Raw genomic sequence first — 16,068 nt, forward strand, 5'->3', positions numbered from 1 at the left:
GTGATATTTTCTTTCAAAGCAGAACTGGCTAAAGATTGCCACAAACATCTTGTTTTAAAGTCAATTCTGTTACTCCATTCATGCTGTCGCTTTCAGATATATTTGCACCACAAAAAAGAGGACCCCCTTCATCAAGTATGTAGCAGGTTACACCATTCACATACTTATTATAACCAAAAAACTTTCATTATTAATGGACGTAATAAACAAAAGAGTTTGAAGGATATAAAAACCACATGTTACTTGCTAGGTTGATACCATAAATGATTAATGCATGTAAAGTAGTTAAAATTTATTAACAAAATTATCATTGATAGCGCAGCGTACTATCAATTCAATAATTTATAGTGACACTTGCTGATTTTGTTGAGAAGAAGTGGCTTATCATAGCAAAAAACTTGGTTGTAAAAACTGTACTTCAGGAGGATAATTCTTTTAATTTTTTTGCAAAATGCTATAGCCAAATGTTATCATAAACTTGAATTCCTAATAAGCTTTAGGACTTGCAACTTTAGGAAGAGGAGCAAAACTCATAAAAGGCTACTTAATTTTAATAATTTTGATGGCAACAGAAAGTCTCCATAACATGAATAAATATTTCCTAAGAACTTATTGTGATCATTCGGTAAAACTTTCCTCCCTGATTAAAGTATTGCAAGATCATACCCATCTGTTAGATATATTGAAAATGAGGGATTTTTGTTTGTGGTGCCTACAGGCATTTTAATTTAGGTGTTAAAGAGATAATTAAATATTTAAGCAGCAAGATGATCCTTTGTTTCTTTGTGATGGAAAACAGGTGCCACATTGTTCATTCTTATTTCTCCAAATTTAAACAAAATGTGACGATATCAGGTCTATACTTTTTGTAGCATGTAGTCCCTAATTTTACGGGTTCATAAACCTTTGATCAAGATCCAGTTTTGTTTGATTTAATGTATAATAGCTTTCTACTTCTTGAAGGGCTTAGCTTGTTATAGACATAAAACAGAAATAAATTAAACCTGGAATATAGACTTTAAAATTTCGCTGTCATTGCAAAGTTATTTGTTACTTTAAAAAAGCCTGCAACCAGGAATTGGAATAATAAATTACACATTTTGGAAAATAAAAAAACTGTAACTCACCTACAACTTCTTTTATAACCACTGTTGAATTTTTTGGATAATATTCTGGTGCCTTGTAGAATACAACTTTCAAATTAAAAGACTTCTTTTCATTGAACTGGGTTTTCTTGATAGATAGTGTATATATACCATTTGTCAAGCTTCCAGATAATCGATTACCAAACCTTTTTTTACCAGAAATTGTGAGGGTTGATGTTAATTTGATTATTTGAACATTGGTTGATCCAAGAACAAACACCTCTACTCCAAATACTTGTTCTCCAGCAACAGGGACAACTCTCCATTGCAATTGAGCAGTTTGATTAACTGGAACTTCTAAATTAGTTTTGACAGCTTTAACTGTACCACATATCACTAAAAGAAGTAAGATTATACATAGTCATGAATAATGATCAATTTTCGTTCCAAAAACAATGCAAAAATATCTTTAAAATTTGCATTTTAAAATTCACGTTCTCAGAGCTCTTAAAATATAATTATATATATACAAAACATGAGTTCTTAAATAAAGAGTAGAACAACTAACCACAAACAACTATAATATTATGCTTGCAGGCATGAAAAACAAGCCCCTGCTATTTTACATTGTGACAATGCAGGCCATTTCTCGAATAATACTATGCCAGAGCTACAAAAAGGACCCGCTAAAAAATTATAAGTGCTATGATGTGCGAAAAATCGCATTCGTAAGCAAAATTTACAAGTGCGATGTGAATATATGCAAGTGTGATTCACACTTAACTGTTTTTTGTTTACTGCAACGTTTTATGTTACTTAAGCTGTACAGAAATGAATTTTGTAAAACGTATTAACCACCAGTGCAAGGTTGAACAATGTTAAACGTGATGATGTGTTGGCAGATTTGCTATACGTTTTTTGCATTTACTATATTCATAGACATTTTTGATTTCTTTTTCCCCTTTTAAAAATATTTTTTAAACTTTATTCAACATGTTTCTTCTTAAAAATATTTTTTAAACTTTATTCAACATATTTTTTCTTTGGTACTACAACACGAAAACATTTAATATTCTCAATACTTTTTTAACAAATCAATCACAAACAAATGAATGTTACGTAATCAGCGTAATAGCCTTTTTCATCGCCCTTATATATTATAGAAAAGAAAAAAATCATGAGTGCGATAAAAAGCACTCATAAATTATCTTATGAGTGTGAAATTGAATTACGGAATGCAAAGCAAAAATTTTTCACCTATAGTTTTCCTTGTGTTCTTCATAGGAAATTTAACTTACGTTGAAAACAAAAAGAATAAAAAAATGTCAAAATTTTATCCAAGATCGCTGTATATAATTCCGTGTATAAAAATTATGGTCTGAAGATATCTGAAAGTACGTTTTTGTATGATTTTAAGACATGAAATCTCTCCACATTTTGAAATTTTGTAGGTTTTCTTAAATAGTTCATGCTTGCAAGGTCCTGGAATCAAGAAACTGCTAAAATTACAATTTTTTTATTACCACATTTTATTTTCCATTTTTTTGACAACTCACAATCAGTTTGTGTTACAACTGGCTGAAACATTATAGTTAGTCTAATAATTTATGCATGTTATGTAAAAGTCAGATCTCTGAATCCTCTCTTAAGTAAAAATTTTATTGATTTAAGAGCTATAAAATAGCATAACTTTTCTTAATTTAATTTTTTTTACTTCTATTTTGCCACTTACGTTGTATGAGCTCATGATTGTTGCTGCTTATTTCTGTCAGACTGAAGGTCTGGGGATTATATCTTATGTGGTTACCCTTCCTCATTTGGAAGAATAAAAATTGTCATGTGTTTCCATTAGTTCTGGAGTGTTTAAAGTTCTAATTAGAGCTACAATATTTTTTGAAATTTAAAGGGTAAAAGCTTACTTGATTTTGATTTTCAGTATGAATACCGTCATTGTCTAGCCCAACTAGACAATGACGGTATGTGGAGATCCATGGAATTTAGGATCTTCGCCGATCTTGTTATGGGACAGATCTTATTAAGGATATTATATCCATTTCTGGAGATTGTTTCCATAATCAGAGAGATTTTTTATAGAAAAATCAACCAGACGGAAAGAAAGAGTCACCTTATTATAGTTGTCTTGAAAGAGCCCAAAATGGAGTTTTCATATAAAACAAGTGCAGATGTAGAGGTGCATATTTTACATGGTTAACCCCACAAATATTGAGGGATATGCATTGTCCAAGTTTATCAATAACAAAATCTCATCTGAGCAAAAAATCGCTTGGAAAAGGTTAGGGGTATTATAATATGGATATTATAACAACATGGCAGCATAAACTTGGCACGAGTGAAGTTTTGTGAAATTGACTGTTACAATTATCTGTTACAATTTTTGACCAAAGTTTTTGAAAAATCGTTCACGTTATTTAAAAAGTTATGATAACGATAGGGTAACAATTGTTAAACATAAATTTTATGGCTTGCACGTTTAAGTCCCTCATTGGTTGTGGCATTTAGTTGGTGCAATGGCGAACAAAAAACATATGTTGTTGGAATTCAATTGCTAACAACTGCTTGTCACTATTAAAGAAGTATATGCATATTTCTTCAACTGATTTTATGGCTTGTTATTGGAACTTTGAACCTTGCTATAGATGAGTTTCAATGTTTATGTTTTCACGGGATTGTCTTGCACATTTGGAAAAAAAATCAGAAAAATTGGGGCAAAAAATGCAGACCTTAGGTGAAGAAAAATCAAAACATGATTAAAAAACTTTTGTACTCTGGCCACTAGCATCTTTTCACTGATATATGATCAAAATCTGAAGTACATGCAACCTATATCCTAATTTCAAGATCAAAAGATGCCTCCACCTGAGAATAAAGTTTGAAATTAACTGATCCACGGCTTATCACCTGCATTATCAGTCAGGGATAGCAAATTAGGCTATCACGCCAAGTTAGGATAGCAGATTTGTTAGAAGATTTTCCAAAGATTAGTTAGGAGATCATCTCCTATTTAGGTGTGTTTTCTTCTTTTACAATTATCTCAACAACCAAGTCTGATCGTATCACCTTTCTTCGGAGTTTTGTTGCTCCTTACATCATCCTCGTTCAAGCAAAAATTTTTATAGTTTGCTTTACAGGAATACAAATTATATGTTAAAAGTCTTTTGATCTTCTAATTAGACAAGAAATAGCCTATTTAAGCTATGCACCACTATGTTGAGAATATGTGCGCAGAAAAATTAGCCTTTTCGAGAGGCAACCCAGGCCGTAAAACAAACAAGCCGTAACAGAAATAATAAAGAAAAGTTATTCTTGGATCATCAAAATGAGGTTCTATAGAATATTTTTAGCTAATAAAACCATTGCAAATATGCAGAAGGACAGCGATAGGCAGCAAAAACCAGGTTGATAGTTTAATTCGGAGAGATAAATCGCGTAAATAAGCTATATCATAGATTAATTAGACTATCATTGCCTAATTTCCGGTTATCCCTGACTGATTATTTTGTCTGTCAACTTGCCTGAGAAGTCTGGGGATTATAAACAACACGCATCATGATGAAGGTTGTCTAAGGGACTGCAAAGAGGCAAAAAGATAAAACCAGTTTCTAAATTTAGTGCAACAAATATACAACATATCCTCATCCAGAAAATTTTGAAAAAGTATAAATCTTTTTTGTTTTTGTTTTTTTTTACTTGGTACAACAGTTAAAATGGGATTCATTTGAAAAAAATGGCAATCTTTCCTTTCTAGTTAGCTAGCTGGCTAAGGCCACTATAAAAAATATGTTATGTTTACCCTGCAAAAATGAGTCCGTTGGTCAGTTGGGCGTATTTTTTCCCGAGCTTTTTAGATAACATAACAATAAAATAATGTGGAAGAAGTTGTTCTGTTTGACATGATATAATCAATGCCCTTATAATATTATTTGTAAAACTATTTTTGTATTATTGAGACTGTTGAGTATGTAGCACAGACAAAGGTTGTGTGTGTTAAGCGTTTACTCAAGTTTAGTGAGCACAGTTTCTTAATTTTTATTCCTACCTCCAAAACCTCATAAAATTTGCTCAATTACAGTCCTTTAATTTGGAATTATTGTAAAATCTAAACAGACATACATTCGCCATTTTTTGTCTTTGTTTTCTAAAATGTGCAATTCTTTTATTGCGTAAGTAATATTGTCCACTAAAACCGGGGCTTGTGAACGACCTTCTAGGAAGGGTTTCTACGTCTGGTACAGTTCGGCTAATAATCTCAGCTCTCGGCAGACAAGGAGTTACTTTTTCTCTACAGTCGAACTTCCTTGATTATTTAAGTACGGTTGCATTAGTTCCCAGTTTATTGATCCAACATTAGACATTTTTATTAACCTAAACAGAGATACATTTTACCATGTAACCAAAATTTTTTTAAATATATCGTGTCTGGAATCATCGAATACGTATATGCGCTGACGATTGATAACAATACTTTGTTATGTTACTTATAGGTTGGGACCATGTCATGTCTAAACTACATTCCCACAAAATATTTCGCTCACTAAAACATTATAAAAAGGACTAATATTACATTGATACGCACTCACCTACCTGTCTTCAACATTACCAAATGTGTTAAACAGATATAAAGGAACTTCTTCAAAGCTGTCATCTTGTAAAAGTAAATATAATGTTGTATACTCCACTTGCTAACATTTGATAATGTCAAAGTTCAGTTGCGTTTACTCATTGTAACGTAATTAAACCATAATCAACGGAAAGGTGAAACTTCATTTTAATTGTTTAATTTAATGAAACGTTTAGATGACGCTCTTCAATCAAATAATAATTTTCCATTCTAGGGAAGGACAGAGAAAATCATTACATAAGATATTCATTTTATATACATTACAAAAAAACTTGATGGAAACCAATAAGAAAAGATGCTACCGACTAAAATTTACCCTTATTTATATCTGATTTAATATACTTTTTGTGGAATTTACCATTCATGTTATTATCTGACGGACTACTAAATTAGTCCCACAAGTAAAATTATAGGTTAAGATTATTTAGTAAAGTGATACCGGTGAAAGCCAATACACTGTAAATTACAAATCCTCGAAAAAACAGGAAGGTAAACTAAATCTTATGACGGGTTTTAACCGCAGGACGATATTATGCTATCATACCATGGTGAACATGACATTTGTAAATAGATACTAAAAAAGTGTCTTACGCCTACCTTATTGGCAATGATTAAGGAGGAAAAGTTTCAGCAAAAAAAGAAAACCATTATAGAATTTTAAATGACGTCATAATTATTGTAATTTATAAAATCCGGTTATTTTGATCTGCCACTGATAAAACTTACAAAATTTGTTACTTGCTCTAAAATGCCGTGGAAAAAGAAGATATTTTAAATCTTTAAAGTAGGAATGAGTATATGTGCAAGTATCTTTTCCAAAAATATATGTTTGCCAATGCTAGTTTGTTATCCCAGTTGACGTTCTCTAATTCGAATCCCGAAGGGAAAAAAGTTTTGTCCGAATTATAGAGATATTTGAATAGTATAAAGTCTCTATTATTCGAATTTTCAGGTTTATAGGCTGAAAATTAGATTTAGACAGAGATATCCGAATTTTTCAAAAATTGAAAAAAATAATAAAAGTAAAATATAATCAAGAATGACCGATATTTCTTTGATTCTTTGATTCTCTTTCTACCGTTCAAGATCTAGTACAAACTAATTGCTGAAAAAGTGTTCGGTTTACATAGTTTCTTCTTAGTGAGATTTTTTAAATCAAATATTTTGTTCAATTTGTGACGTACTGAAAGTGTGGTAAGCCTGTGAAAATTTATTGATGGGTGGCGTAACCCTTCCCCCCTTCTCGGATATAATAAGTTCAAAAAACCCCGGATGGAATAGGATTAAATGGATAGGTGTATACGGGAATTATAGCCAATATTGCAAATGTTACCTATATTTGCGAAAGTTTATGCGGCAAATTCTTTTTAAACCAGATTATGTTTTCTTTTTTTTCTCATACCTTGTCGATAAAATATCTGTATTAGGTTCTTCTGACTTCTTGAACATTTCGCGAATATCTTAGCAGCAATGATAATCTCGTTTTAGAGCCGAGTCAAGGTCCGTCATAATCTTAATAATTAGAACTAACTTTAAAAAAGTGCTAGAATTGCAAAAAGAAATATTTCCAAGAAATCTAAGAATGGTTAATTCGCGAAAAGAAAGCTTTGCGAAAAATCTGAAATAGATCAATTTGAGGTTACGCCATACATTGAAAATGTAGGATAAACTTTAAAATAGTCAAACTAGGCTATAATGACAATAAGACGTCCATATATCTTTTTAGAGTTACGTTAACTCTTCTGATGATAATTTATTTATTCTCTTTTTGCATTACGAAGATCAATAAAATTGGACAGGAATCGGTGCCTTTGTTGACGAAAAGGACGTAAAATTTGTTTAAAAAAGACATGGAAATGTGCTTCTAAAGAACAACACAGTGTGCTAAAATTGTTTTGACCTTCTTTCTGTTCCAATTTCCGAATAGTTATTGACTGTTGGTGGTGACAAATCGGCATAAACAATTTCTTTTCTTGCTTCCAATTGAAGACCTGTATAATGAGATTCAGTTGTAGGAAATACTTCGTACTCTTGTCTATCTTCGTTTTCGTCGTCCTTTTTTACGCTTTGCTTATTTTTGCAGTTAGTCTCAGCACCTAGAAAATACATGGGCTTGTCATTTCGTACTTTATACTGCTACAGTAAATAATAGAAGATGTTCTAACCTCTGTATTTCACAACTCCATAAATGCATATATTGGCTACTTGCGTGACCACAAGCGCTATAATTATTGCTAAAACTAATTTCTTCGTATCCAATCTTTTGACTAAAATCAACACAATGACTTTTAGCAAAAGAAATTCACACAAAAAACAAAGTAAGTACCAATGCTGTATTGACACAAGTGTCAAAATAACATCGGCTATAAAATTGGCATATACCATGCAACAGTTTTGGACATGTGCAAGGATCGGTAGCATTTGTAGGTGCAGGAGTTTTTAAACTAGCACTGATTTTTATCTTCTCGCCGTATTTGTTTTTGTATGACGCCCAAATAAATACATATGAAGCATTTAAAACATTACACACAGCGTAGTATGTATGAGTTGTATTAAAATATATTTTCCTCCTTCAAATTGTAAATGATAATTAAGCGCACAATTGCCAGTTGCTTCACGTGTCCATATACCATTTATACAATCATTATCTTTGTAAAATATTGCATTTTGGATTTCTTGAGGAGAAACTAAAAGTTTTAAAATGATTTTATAAATTTTCAAAAACAAAGTCAGTGAAAGAAAATAAGTTGTTATTACATGTTACGTCTATTAGTGTCTCTCCCTTCATCATTCCATTCGCACCAGACGCATTGAAAACTAGCTTTGTTCCACAATCTTCACGTGTCACGAGACGTCGAGTTTTATAAACATATCTGTAGCGCATGATTGAGATATTCACTGTCACAACTTCGTTAGAGTATGAATACTCTAATTCTTTTTGTAATTTCCAAGTTAAAACAGGTTTTGGATTTCCACAAACTTCGGTGGTAACAGATAACTGTTTACCCTCGTTTACAGCATAACTTGTATTTAGTGTAATCCCACAAGCTTCAGGGCCACCTACAATTATTTAAAAAAACAAAAAGTCTAGTGATATCTGTCTTCAAGATTGTTAAATGTAAAATTCAGAGTGGTAATATTATATACTGATATTTTATAATAATAATTCATCTTAAGATGTTTTATAAACCGCAAACTGGAACGCCTAACAAACTTGTAAAACGGTATATCGAGTAGCACTCATTAGCGGACTTTTTTAAGTTTTTTTTATATGAAAACACCTTTTGTCATGTAAATAACATATGATAACAAAATTTTTAAAAAATTATAAATTATGATAAGTGATTAAGTGTACTAAGACTTCCTACGTGTTGTAGATTGTGCGACCTTGATTCCTCGTAGACTAATTAAAATTAATTTATTTTAAAAAAATTCAAATTTAATGACATAAATGGGATACAAATGTACAAAAATATCTAACATTTTGTTTCTATAACGATCTAAATCTAAAAAGATCTATTTTTCCGGGAATAAGGACGCTTATTCTATAAAGCTTGGTACATACGTTGGGGTGGTTAGGGTGAGGACAACACATTATATGATATCATTAAGATTCATTTATAAATTCACACGTAACTGTGAAATCAGGTTGAATGACTTCCTTCCAGGAAAACAATCTGAAACCGTCACACTTTTTGTTGGTTTCAAACCGCATAATTTATATTTACAACAACGACATTTGTTAAATAAAGGCATTAGTTGTTATAATTCATTCCTGGTAAAACAAAAGATTTAATTCTAATACTAATTGCAAATTGTGTGGTTATCTAGATTGAAAAATGTCTTAGTTTTCACCCCTAAGTCTCCCATTATACACTCTTCTTATGTTAATCATCATTTGTACAAATACCACACCCTTGGTAACCGACATTTCTACAGTAAAACTGTAAACAAACTCATAAAATTAAATGCATTAAAAGCCAAATAAAGGATAACCCAACTACAGTACAATCACATTAGCAGCTAATTCACTTTTATCATGATAAGTACTAAGACAAATGCGTATTCATCTGGCATAATTTTTTAAGTGACTTTCAAAGGGGGGAATGTCGGAAAAAAAATATTATATTGCAGCTGATTTTAGGGTTTATAAAAGAATTGTGAAATACGGAAGTTTAAGACTGGTTGTATATTTTCTGTAGCATGTAGTCCCTAATTTCAAGGGTTTATAAACTACATTTTTTGATCAAATCCGCAGTTTTGTTAGAATTAATAAAAAACACTTCTTAAAAAAGGTTAGTTTGTTAAACACAAAGGAGAAACAAATTAAACCTGGAATACAGACTTTAAAATTTCGATCTCATTGAAAACTTTTTTGATCAAGTGGCGTTTTTCCGACATCCTTTAGTGATCACGATTTGGTTTGCTGTGTGCGTAAATAGAATCACGTAAAATTCAAAGCTAAAGAGATCCGTCGTCGAGACTAATGTAAATAAAATCACAATACAATAAACGCTGAAATCCAAAATTCTGATTGGCTATCACGGCCTGGCAATATTTCAATCAAACAGTTTCCACAGTATTTAACAAACATGCTCCCTTTATTTTGAAGCACGTAAAGTCGAAACCTGCACCTTGGCTAACACCTGAAATTAAAGCTTCGATGAATGAATGGGACAAATTATTAAGAAAATCCCCCAAAACAAAATCTGAATGTGACCGTAGAGCGTACTAAAACAAAAGAAATCGCGTAAATATCCTGCTTCGGACCACCAAAAGTAGCTATAGCAAAAACTTGCTTGAACAAAACGCTAATGACCCTGAAAACTTTTAGAAAACTTTAAATTTGATTTATCCATCCAGCTCATCAGAAAATGTAACTTGCAAAACGTTTGACATTGGCGGAGACAAGTGTAGAGATAGCAACAAGATCACGCACGGTTTTACATCATTCTTATCAGCAATAGTTCAATCAGTAATGTCAAAGTCGCGGCTTTTATGTGATTCGATTTAGAGAAAACCGTCAGATACATTTCTCAAGACTTACAAAACCTTCCATCTAAAAAACATCACCTTAGCAAATTAAAAAGAAAGAAATCCAGTGCTAACGATGAGCTTCCATCTGCTTTACTGAATTAATTGAAGCATTCAATAATTCATCCTTTATGCCACATTCTAAATCTATCCATATCAACTGGAATTATATCAACTGCCTGAAAGAATGCCAAAATTATACCGGTTTAAAAATCTGTTACTCGATCTAATTTTAACAAATATCGACCAATATCAATCTTACCAATTCTTTCAAAAATTCATGAGGAAATTTTTCATAATCAACCGAACAACTATTTGCCGGAAAATGAACTTCTGTGTTCACGTCAATTTAGTTTTCGTAAGGGAATGTCAACCCAACAAGCAGTTAGCATATTTTTGATGGCATTTGTTCACATGTTGATAAAGGAGATATGGTTGGTACGTGATTTATAGATCTTACGAAAGCATTTGACACAATTAGTTATTCTAAGTTGCTATCGAAACTTCCGACATATGGAATACATGGTCGTGAACTAGATTGGTTTACAGATTATCTTTTTTGTCGTACAGCAAATTTCAAATTTGATCAATGTGAATCCGAAAGTTTTGGTAAATGTTCAGGAGTACCGCAAGGGTTTATCCTTGGTCCTCTTATATTTTTTCCTGTTTTTCAATGATATTGGCGATGTTATTAAATATTCAAAGCTTATTAAATATGCCGATGACACCGTATTGTACAGCAAGTCAAAAAAAGTTGAAGATATAACTACAAAAATAAACGCAGATTTCAATGCCGTTTCATCGTGGTGCAAAGAAACCGAACTTATAATTAATCTGAAGAAAAGAAAAACTGAGGCTCTATTATTTGGAACATCGAGGAAAGTAAAACATCGGCTCGCCAACTTTAGCATCACAGTTGACCATCAGAATGTCTTGATAGTTAAGTAGTTGATACCAACGTTCACCTATTGTGGGCTACATCTCGTGGCACTCACGAACTCAGCATAACAAAATGGATTCCCTGCGATTATAGCGATCCGAACAATCGGCTTTAATCAATAGTATATGAAAATAAAAAACGTGCGTGCACTGCAACAAATGTCTTTTCTATTTTCATGCTCAAGATCATGAAATGAACACGCGAAATAACAGAAAGTTGATTACAACTCCAAAAAAAAAGTTTTTATGGAAGCAAACATTTATAATACGCTTCCTCTAGAGTTTCGTTCCTTAGGCATGTCTGATCTTAAAACATTTTTAGTTTTTATTTATATTACTTAGGTCCTTTGGTGTAAGTTTCCAGTTTGTCTCTGCTTTTAATCTATTTTATCCTTGGTTTTTTAGGCTCGTTTTCACCCGACTTCTTATTTTGTCCTGGATTCTCGTTTGTCCAACATACTTAGTTTTATCACTTATGTATATATAATATCTTCTAATATACTTTAACTGGACACATATTTTTAAGAGCTTTTAGTTGACATGTATATCCAATGTAAATATTTGCTTAATAAAAAATAAAAAAATTAAAAAGGTTAAAAAAAGTTTGCCCAGTAAACACGAGACGTCTTAAACACGTCTTTAAAACGTCTTTTAAAGACCAGATGAGACGTCTCTAAGACGTCTCTAACCCGTTTAAAATCGTAACGCCTAAAGACGTCTTTAAGAAACGTAAAAAAGACGTCTTTTTGCGACGTGTTAAGGACGTTTTAAAGACGTTTAAGAGACGTTCTCGTAGGTACCAAAACGTCTTAAAGACGTCCTTATTTAGTCTCTTTCAAACGTTATACTGCCAAGGCAGGCCTGCTTCAAATAATTTTCGCCTATGCGTATTAGGATTTTAGTAATTTTAATTCTGATGGAGGTGTGACAAACCAAAACAAGAAAAGGGTTAAGAAAACGATGATGAAGTATTTAATAGAAAATTTATATTTATATCATTTATATAAATAAACAGTTTAATAAGAATAAAATAATATCACATACAAGCTTTTTTATAAGCAACAACAACGAAAACAAATTCATTAAATACTTTCGGAAACTTTTCTTGTTCTAGAAGATGAATGTTCAATGAGCATTTAAAACAGAAAAACCTAAGATTCATTAAGCTAAACTGCTGTTCTGCTTATAAAAAAGCGTGCATTATACAAAATAAACAGCGTAGCTAATACTACAAAATTATAAATGTTGACCATAAACAATAACAGTTAGTATCTTTGAAGGTTGTCTTGAACAACAGCGTCATTTTATTTAGCCAATCAGTAACACTTTGGTCTGAGTCCTGCTTGTAAAATATGTCTGTCATATTGTGCACGTTGGATGATGTGTTTATTCTTTGAAGTTATAAACAACCCTTTAATAAAATGCATTTCAGTCATTACAGCAATATATAAAGTACCTACTGCTTTTTGTTTCAAGAACAAACTTTATAGGTCTAAAGCTTTAGAACATGCGTGACGTGAACTTGAAGCGGAATGGATGGCTAAAACTAAGCATTTAAAGCATTATTTTCCCAAGTATTAATGAAAGCTCCCCTTGAAAGACCAAAAATCACAAATGTTCCTGGCCGAAAAAGTACAAAAAAAAATCTAAGATACTTACTTTTAATCAGCAAAATATTTTCTTTATTGTCCATTCATATCTCGGGCAGCCTTTTGCTTTGCTATTTACTTGTTGTTTTATGGAGCACATTAATCTTTTCTCTTCAAAAGTAAACGTCAAATGCAACATTTGTTGAAATAGAACGGTGTTCTTTACAAGTTTGTTCTATGCAGTCATTCGAACGCTGTTTACATTGTAAAGTGTATCCTTTTTTAGACAAATTTAATTCGAATTTTTGGCTACCTCTGTATAAGAAATATTCTGAAATATCAAAAACGTTTATTTCTACGACAGTTATTTGTTTCTTGTGAAATTATCTTTAAAACGAAAATAAATGATGACATTCATTTCGAACGAGATTATACTTGTCTTACAGAGACCAAATAAAGACGTCTTTGAGACGTTTATTTCCAACGAGATTTTACTGGTCTTACAGAGACCAAATAAAGACGTCTTTCTTTTGAAAGAGATATAACTGGTCTAACGGAGACCAAAAAAAACGTTTTTAAGACGTTTCTTTTGAACGAGATTTGACCCGTCTTATAAAGACGTCTTTAAGACGTCTTTTTCTGGTCGTGAGACGTCCAAACGAGCTAGAGACGAGAAAAGACGTCCTTAAGACGTCTTTGTGTTTACTGGGTGCAACCAGAAATTGGAGTAATAATCTGCACATTTTAAAAATTTTTAATAATAACTTTTAACTTACCCACTACCTCCTTTATAACCAGTGTTGCATTTTTCACATAACCTTCTGATTGTGATATGAATATAATGTCTAACTTAAAAGACTTTTTCTCATTAAATTTGATTTTCTTGATAGATAGTGTATATACGTCATTTGACAAGCTTCCAGATAATCGATTACCAAACATTGCTTTACCAGCAGTTGTTATGTCTGATGCCAACGTTGTGGCTAGCACTAATGGAACTTTGGGAGATTCAAGATCAAACACCTTCAGTGCAGCTATTTCTTCCCCTACGTCAGGGACAACTCTCCACTGCAATTGAGCAGTTTGATTAACTGGAACTTCTAAATTGGTTTTGATAGCTTTAACTGTGCCAGATATCACTAAAAGAAAAAAAAAATGATACACTTTCTGCACTATACATACATCAAAATGTACTTATTTCCTTAGAAAGAACGTATGACAATACTTTCATAACAAGCATCTATACCTTTAAAAAATCAAGTTCAATAGAAATAAGTTCATACAAATTATATGGTAATAGTGAAAAAATCTTGTTTTGGCTAAAATGTACATTCCGTTTTATTGTCTTTAGCGTAGTAAAAAAGAATAGATAAAACAATAAGTAAACGATATAACAATAATTACTAAATGCTACCTACATCGGTAGCTCCTGTCATCTTCAATAAAATGCAACTGAACTTTCTGCAACTATAACATTTCTTTTAATGTGTAATTATGTCACCTTAAATGTTTTTATTACCTTTTTTTGGAAATGGTAGTATTTTTGGCTTCAAGAACAATAATTCTATTACACTAATTTCTTTTCCCAGTACTGATTTTCTATTACACATCACTTAAAACAGTCTAGTTACATTTTGCTACTGTGTCATTTGTAGTACTCACAACAGATAGACAAATCGCTACAGAAAGCAATAAATTACTACGCTTTCGAAGTATAGAAATAAAACTTTCTCCGTCACGTTCTATGAAATTTTTTAATTCGTAAATGTCTGTAGAATATTGAACTTCACCAAAGAAATATAAACATCCGTGGGTTTTGTTTTCAAATAAAACATTAAACGGCTGAGAAAAAATACGGAAAATTCTTACTTACCTGAGTTCAACTTTAAAAGAAGTGTAAAACAAATACAAAGATGCTTCTTCTTTACACTATCGAAAAATATCATCTTGTACTACTAAAAATATTACATATATTGTTGATGCATAAAGTAAGATTAATGCTTCGTTATAACTTGACAGGTTTAATTACATTAATTAAGTTAACTGTCTGTAATGCAATTAACTAAGTTTTAATCACGGTTTGAATAATACGAAATGGAATTGTTTCTTTTTTATTTTTCTGGTATTATATTTGTTTGAAAGGGTTATTATATTAAATATTTTGGCACATTAAAGAGGTTAAAATGAATGCACAATATTTAGTTTACGTGGATCGCTGTCGATTCCACCGCCAACCAACTTTGTTGTAACGTTTAAAACAATGCTTTCTCTAGATTTAAACATAACATTAATGCGAGGAATGAAATAAATGCGAGGAATGAAATAAACGGAGGAAAGAAAGACTTGCACACCCCAAAATAGAAAGTAATAAAAAATTATTAAATATTATTATTGTTTTTATATGAAAATACGTAAACTGTGTTCGTCTCGTACTTTTGATTGTCAATTGTTTACAACAACAAAAAAGGTGATTTTAGTTAACACGGATGGAAATAAATGACGTTATCTTCTACGTGGCTAACTAGGGATCACATCGTACCAAAACAGGACAAAAAGTAAGTATTATTTCATTGGAAATTGTGTTTAGAATTGAAAAACGCTTGGATTTACAAATGCCTATTTGCATTTACTTTATCTCTCATGTGCAAAATGATGCACCACTTTTGCAGTACGTAACAAACACAACAATTATTTAAATTGTGTAAAAAAGTAAAAAATCTCTATATCTATATTTATATTTATATATTTACAAGTTCTACCTATATATTCAGTCAGGGCACAG

At 31.5% G+C, this 16,068-nt stretch overlaps 2 protein-coding genes across 2 annotated transcripts; both read right to left on the minus strand.

Moving 5' to 3' along the window:
* Positions 1 to 794: 794 nt before the first annotated feature.
* Positions 795 to 5,839, minus strand: LOC130635415 (uncharacterized). The gene is made up of 2 exons (XM_057444748.1): positions 5,688 to 5,839; positions 795 to 1,481 (listed from the first exon to the last, which is right to left on the minus strand). Exons 1-2 carry the CDS (start codon positions 5,746 to 5,748, stop codon positions 1,051 to 1,053), a joined length of 492 nt encoding a protein of 163 aa, XP_057300731.1. The 5' UTR covers positions 5,749 to 5,839; the 3' UTR covers positions 795 to 1,050.
* A 1,558-nt stretch (positions 5,840 to 7,397) lies between these two features.
* On the minus strand, positions 7,398 to 8,860 carry LOC130635416 (uncharacterized). The gene is made up of 2 exons (XM_057444749.1): positions 7,890 to 8,860; positions 7,398 to 7,820 (listed from the first exon to the last, which is right to left on the minus strand). Exons 1-2 carry the CDS (start codon positions 8,143 to 8,145, stop codon positions 7,609 to 7,611), a joined length of 468 nt encoding a protein of 155 aa, XP_057300732.1. The 5' UTR covers positions 8,146 to 8,860; the 3' UTR covers positions 7,398 to 7,608.
* Between the last annotated feature and the right edge of the window lie 7,208 nt (positions 8,861 to 16,068).

This window comes from Hydractinia symbiolongicarpus, chromosome 3 (genome assembly GCF_029227915.1).
Source record: "Hydractinia symbiolongicarpus strain clone_291-10 chromosome 3, HSymV2.1, whole genome shotgun sequence".
Lineage (NCBI taxonomy): Eukaryota > Metazoa > Cnidaria > Hydrozoa > Anthoathecata > Hydractiniidae > Hydractinia > Hydractinia symbiolongicarpus.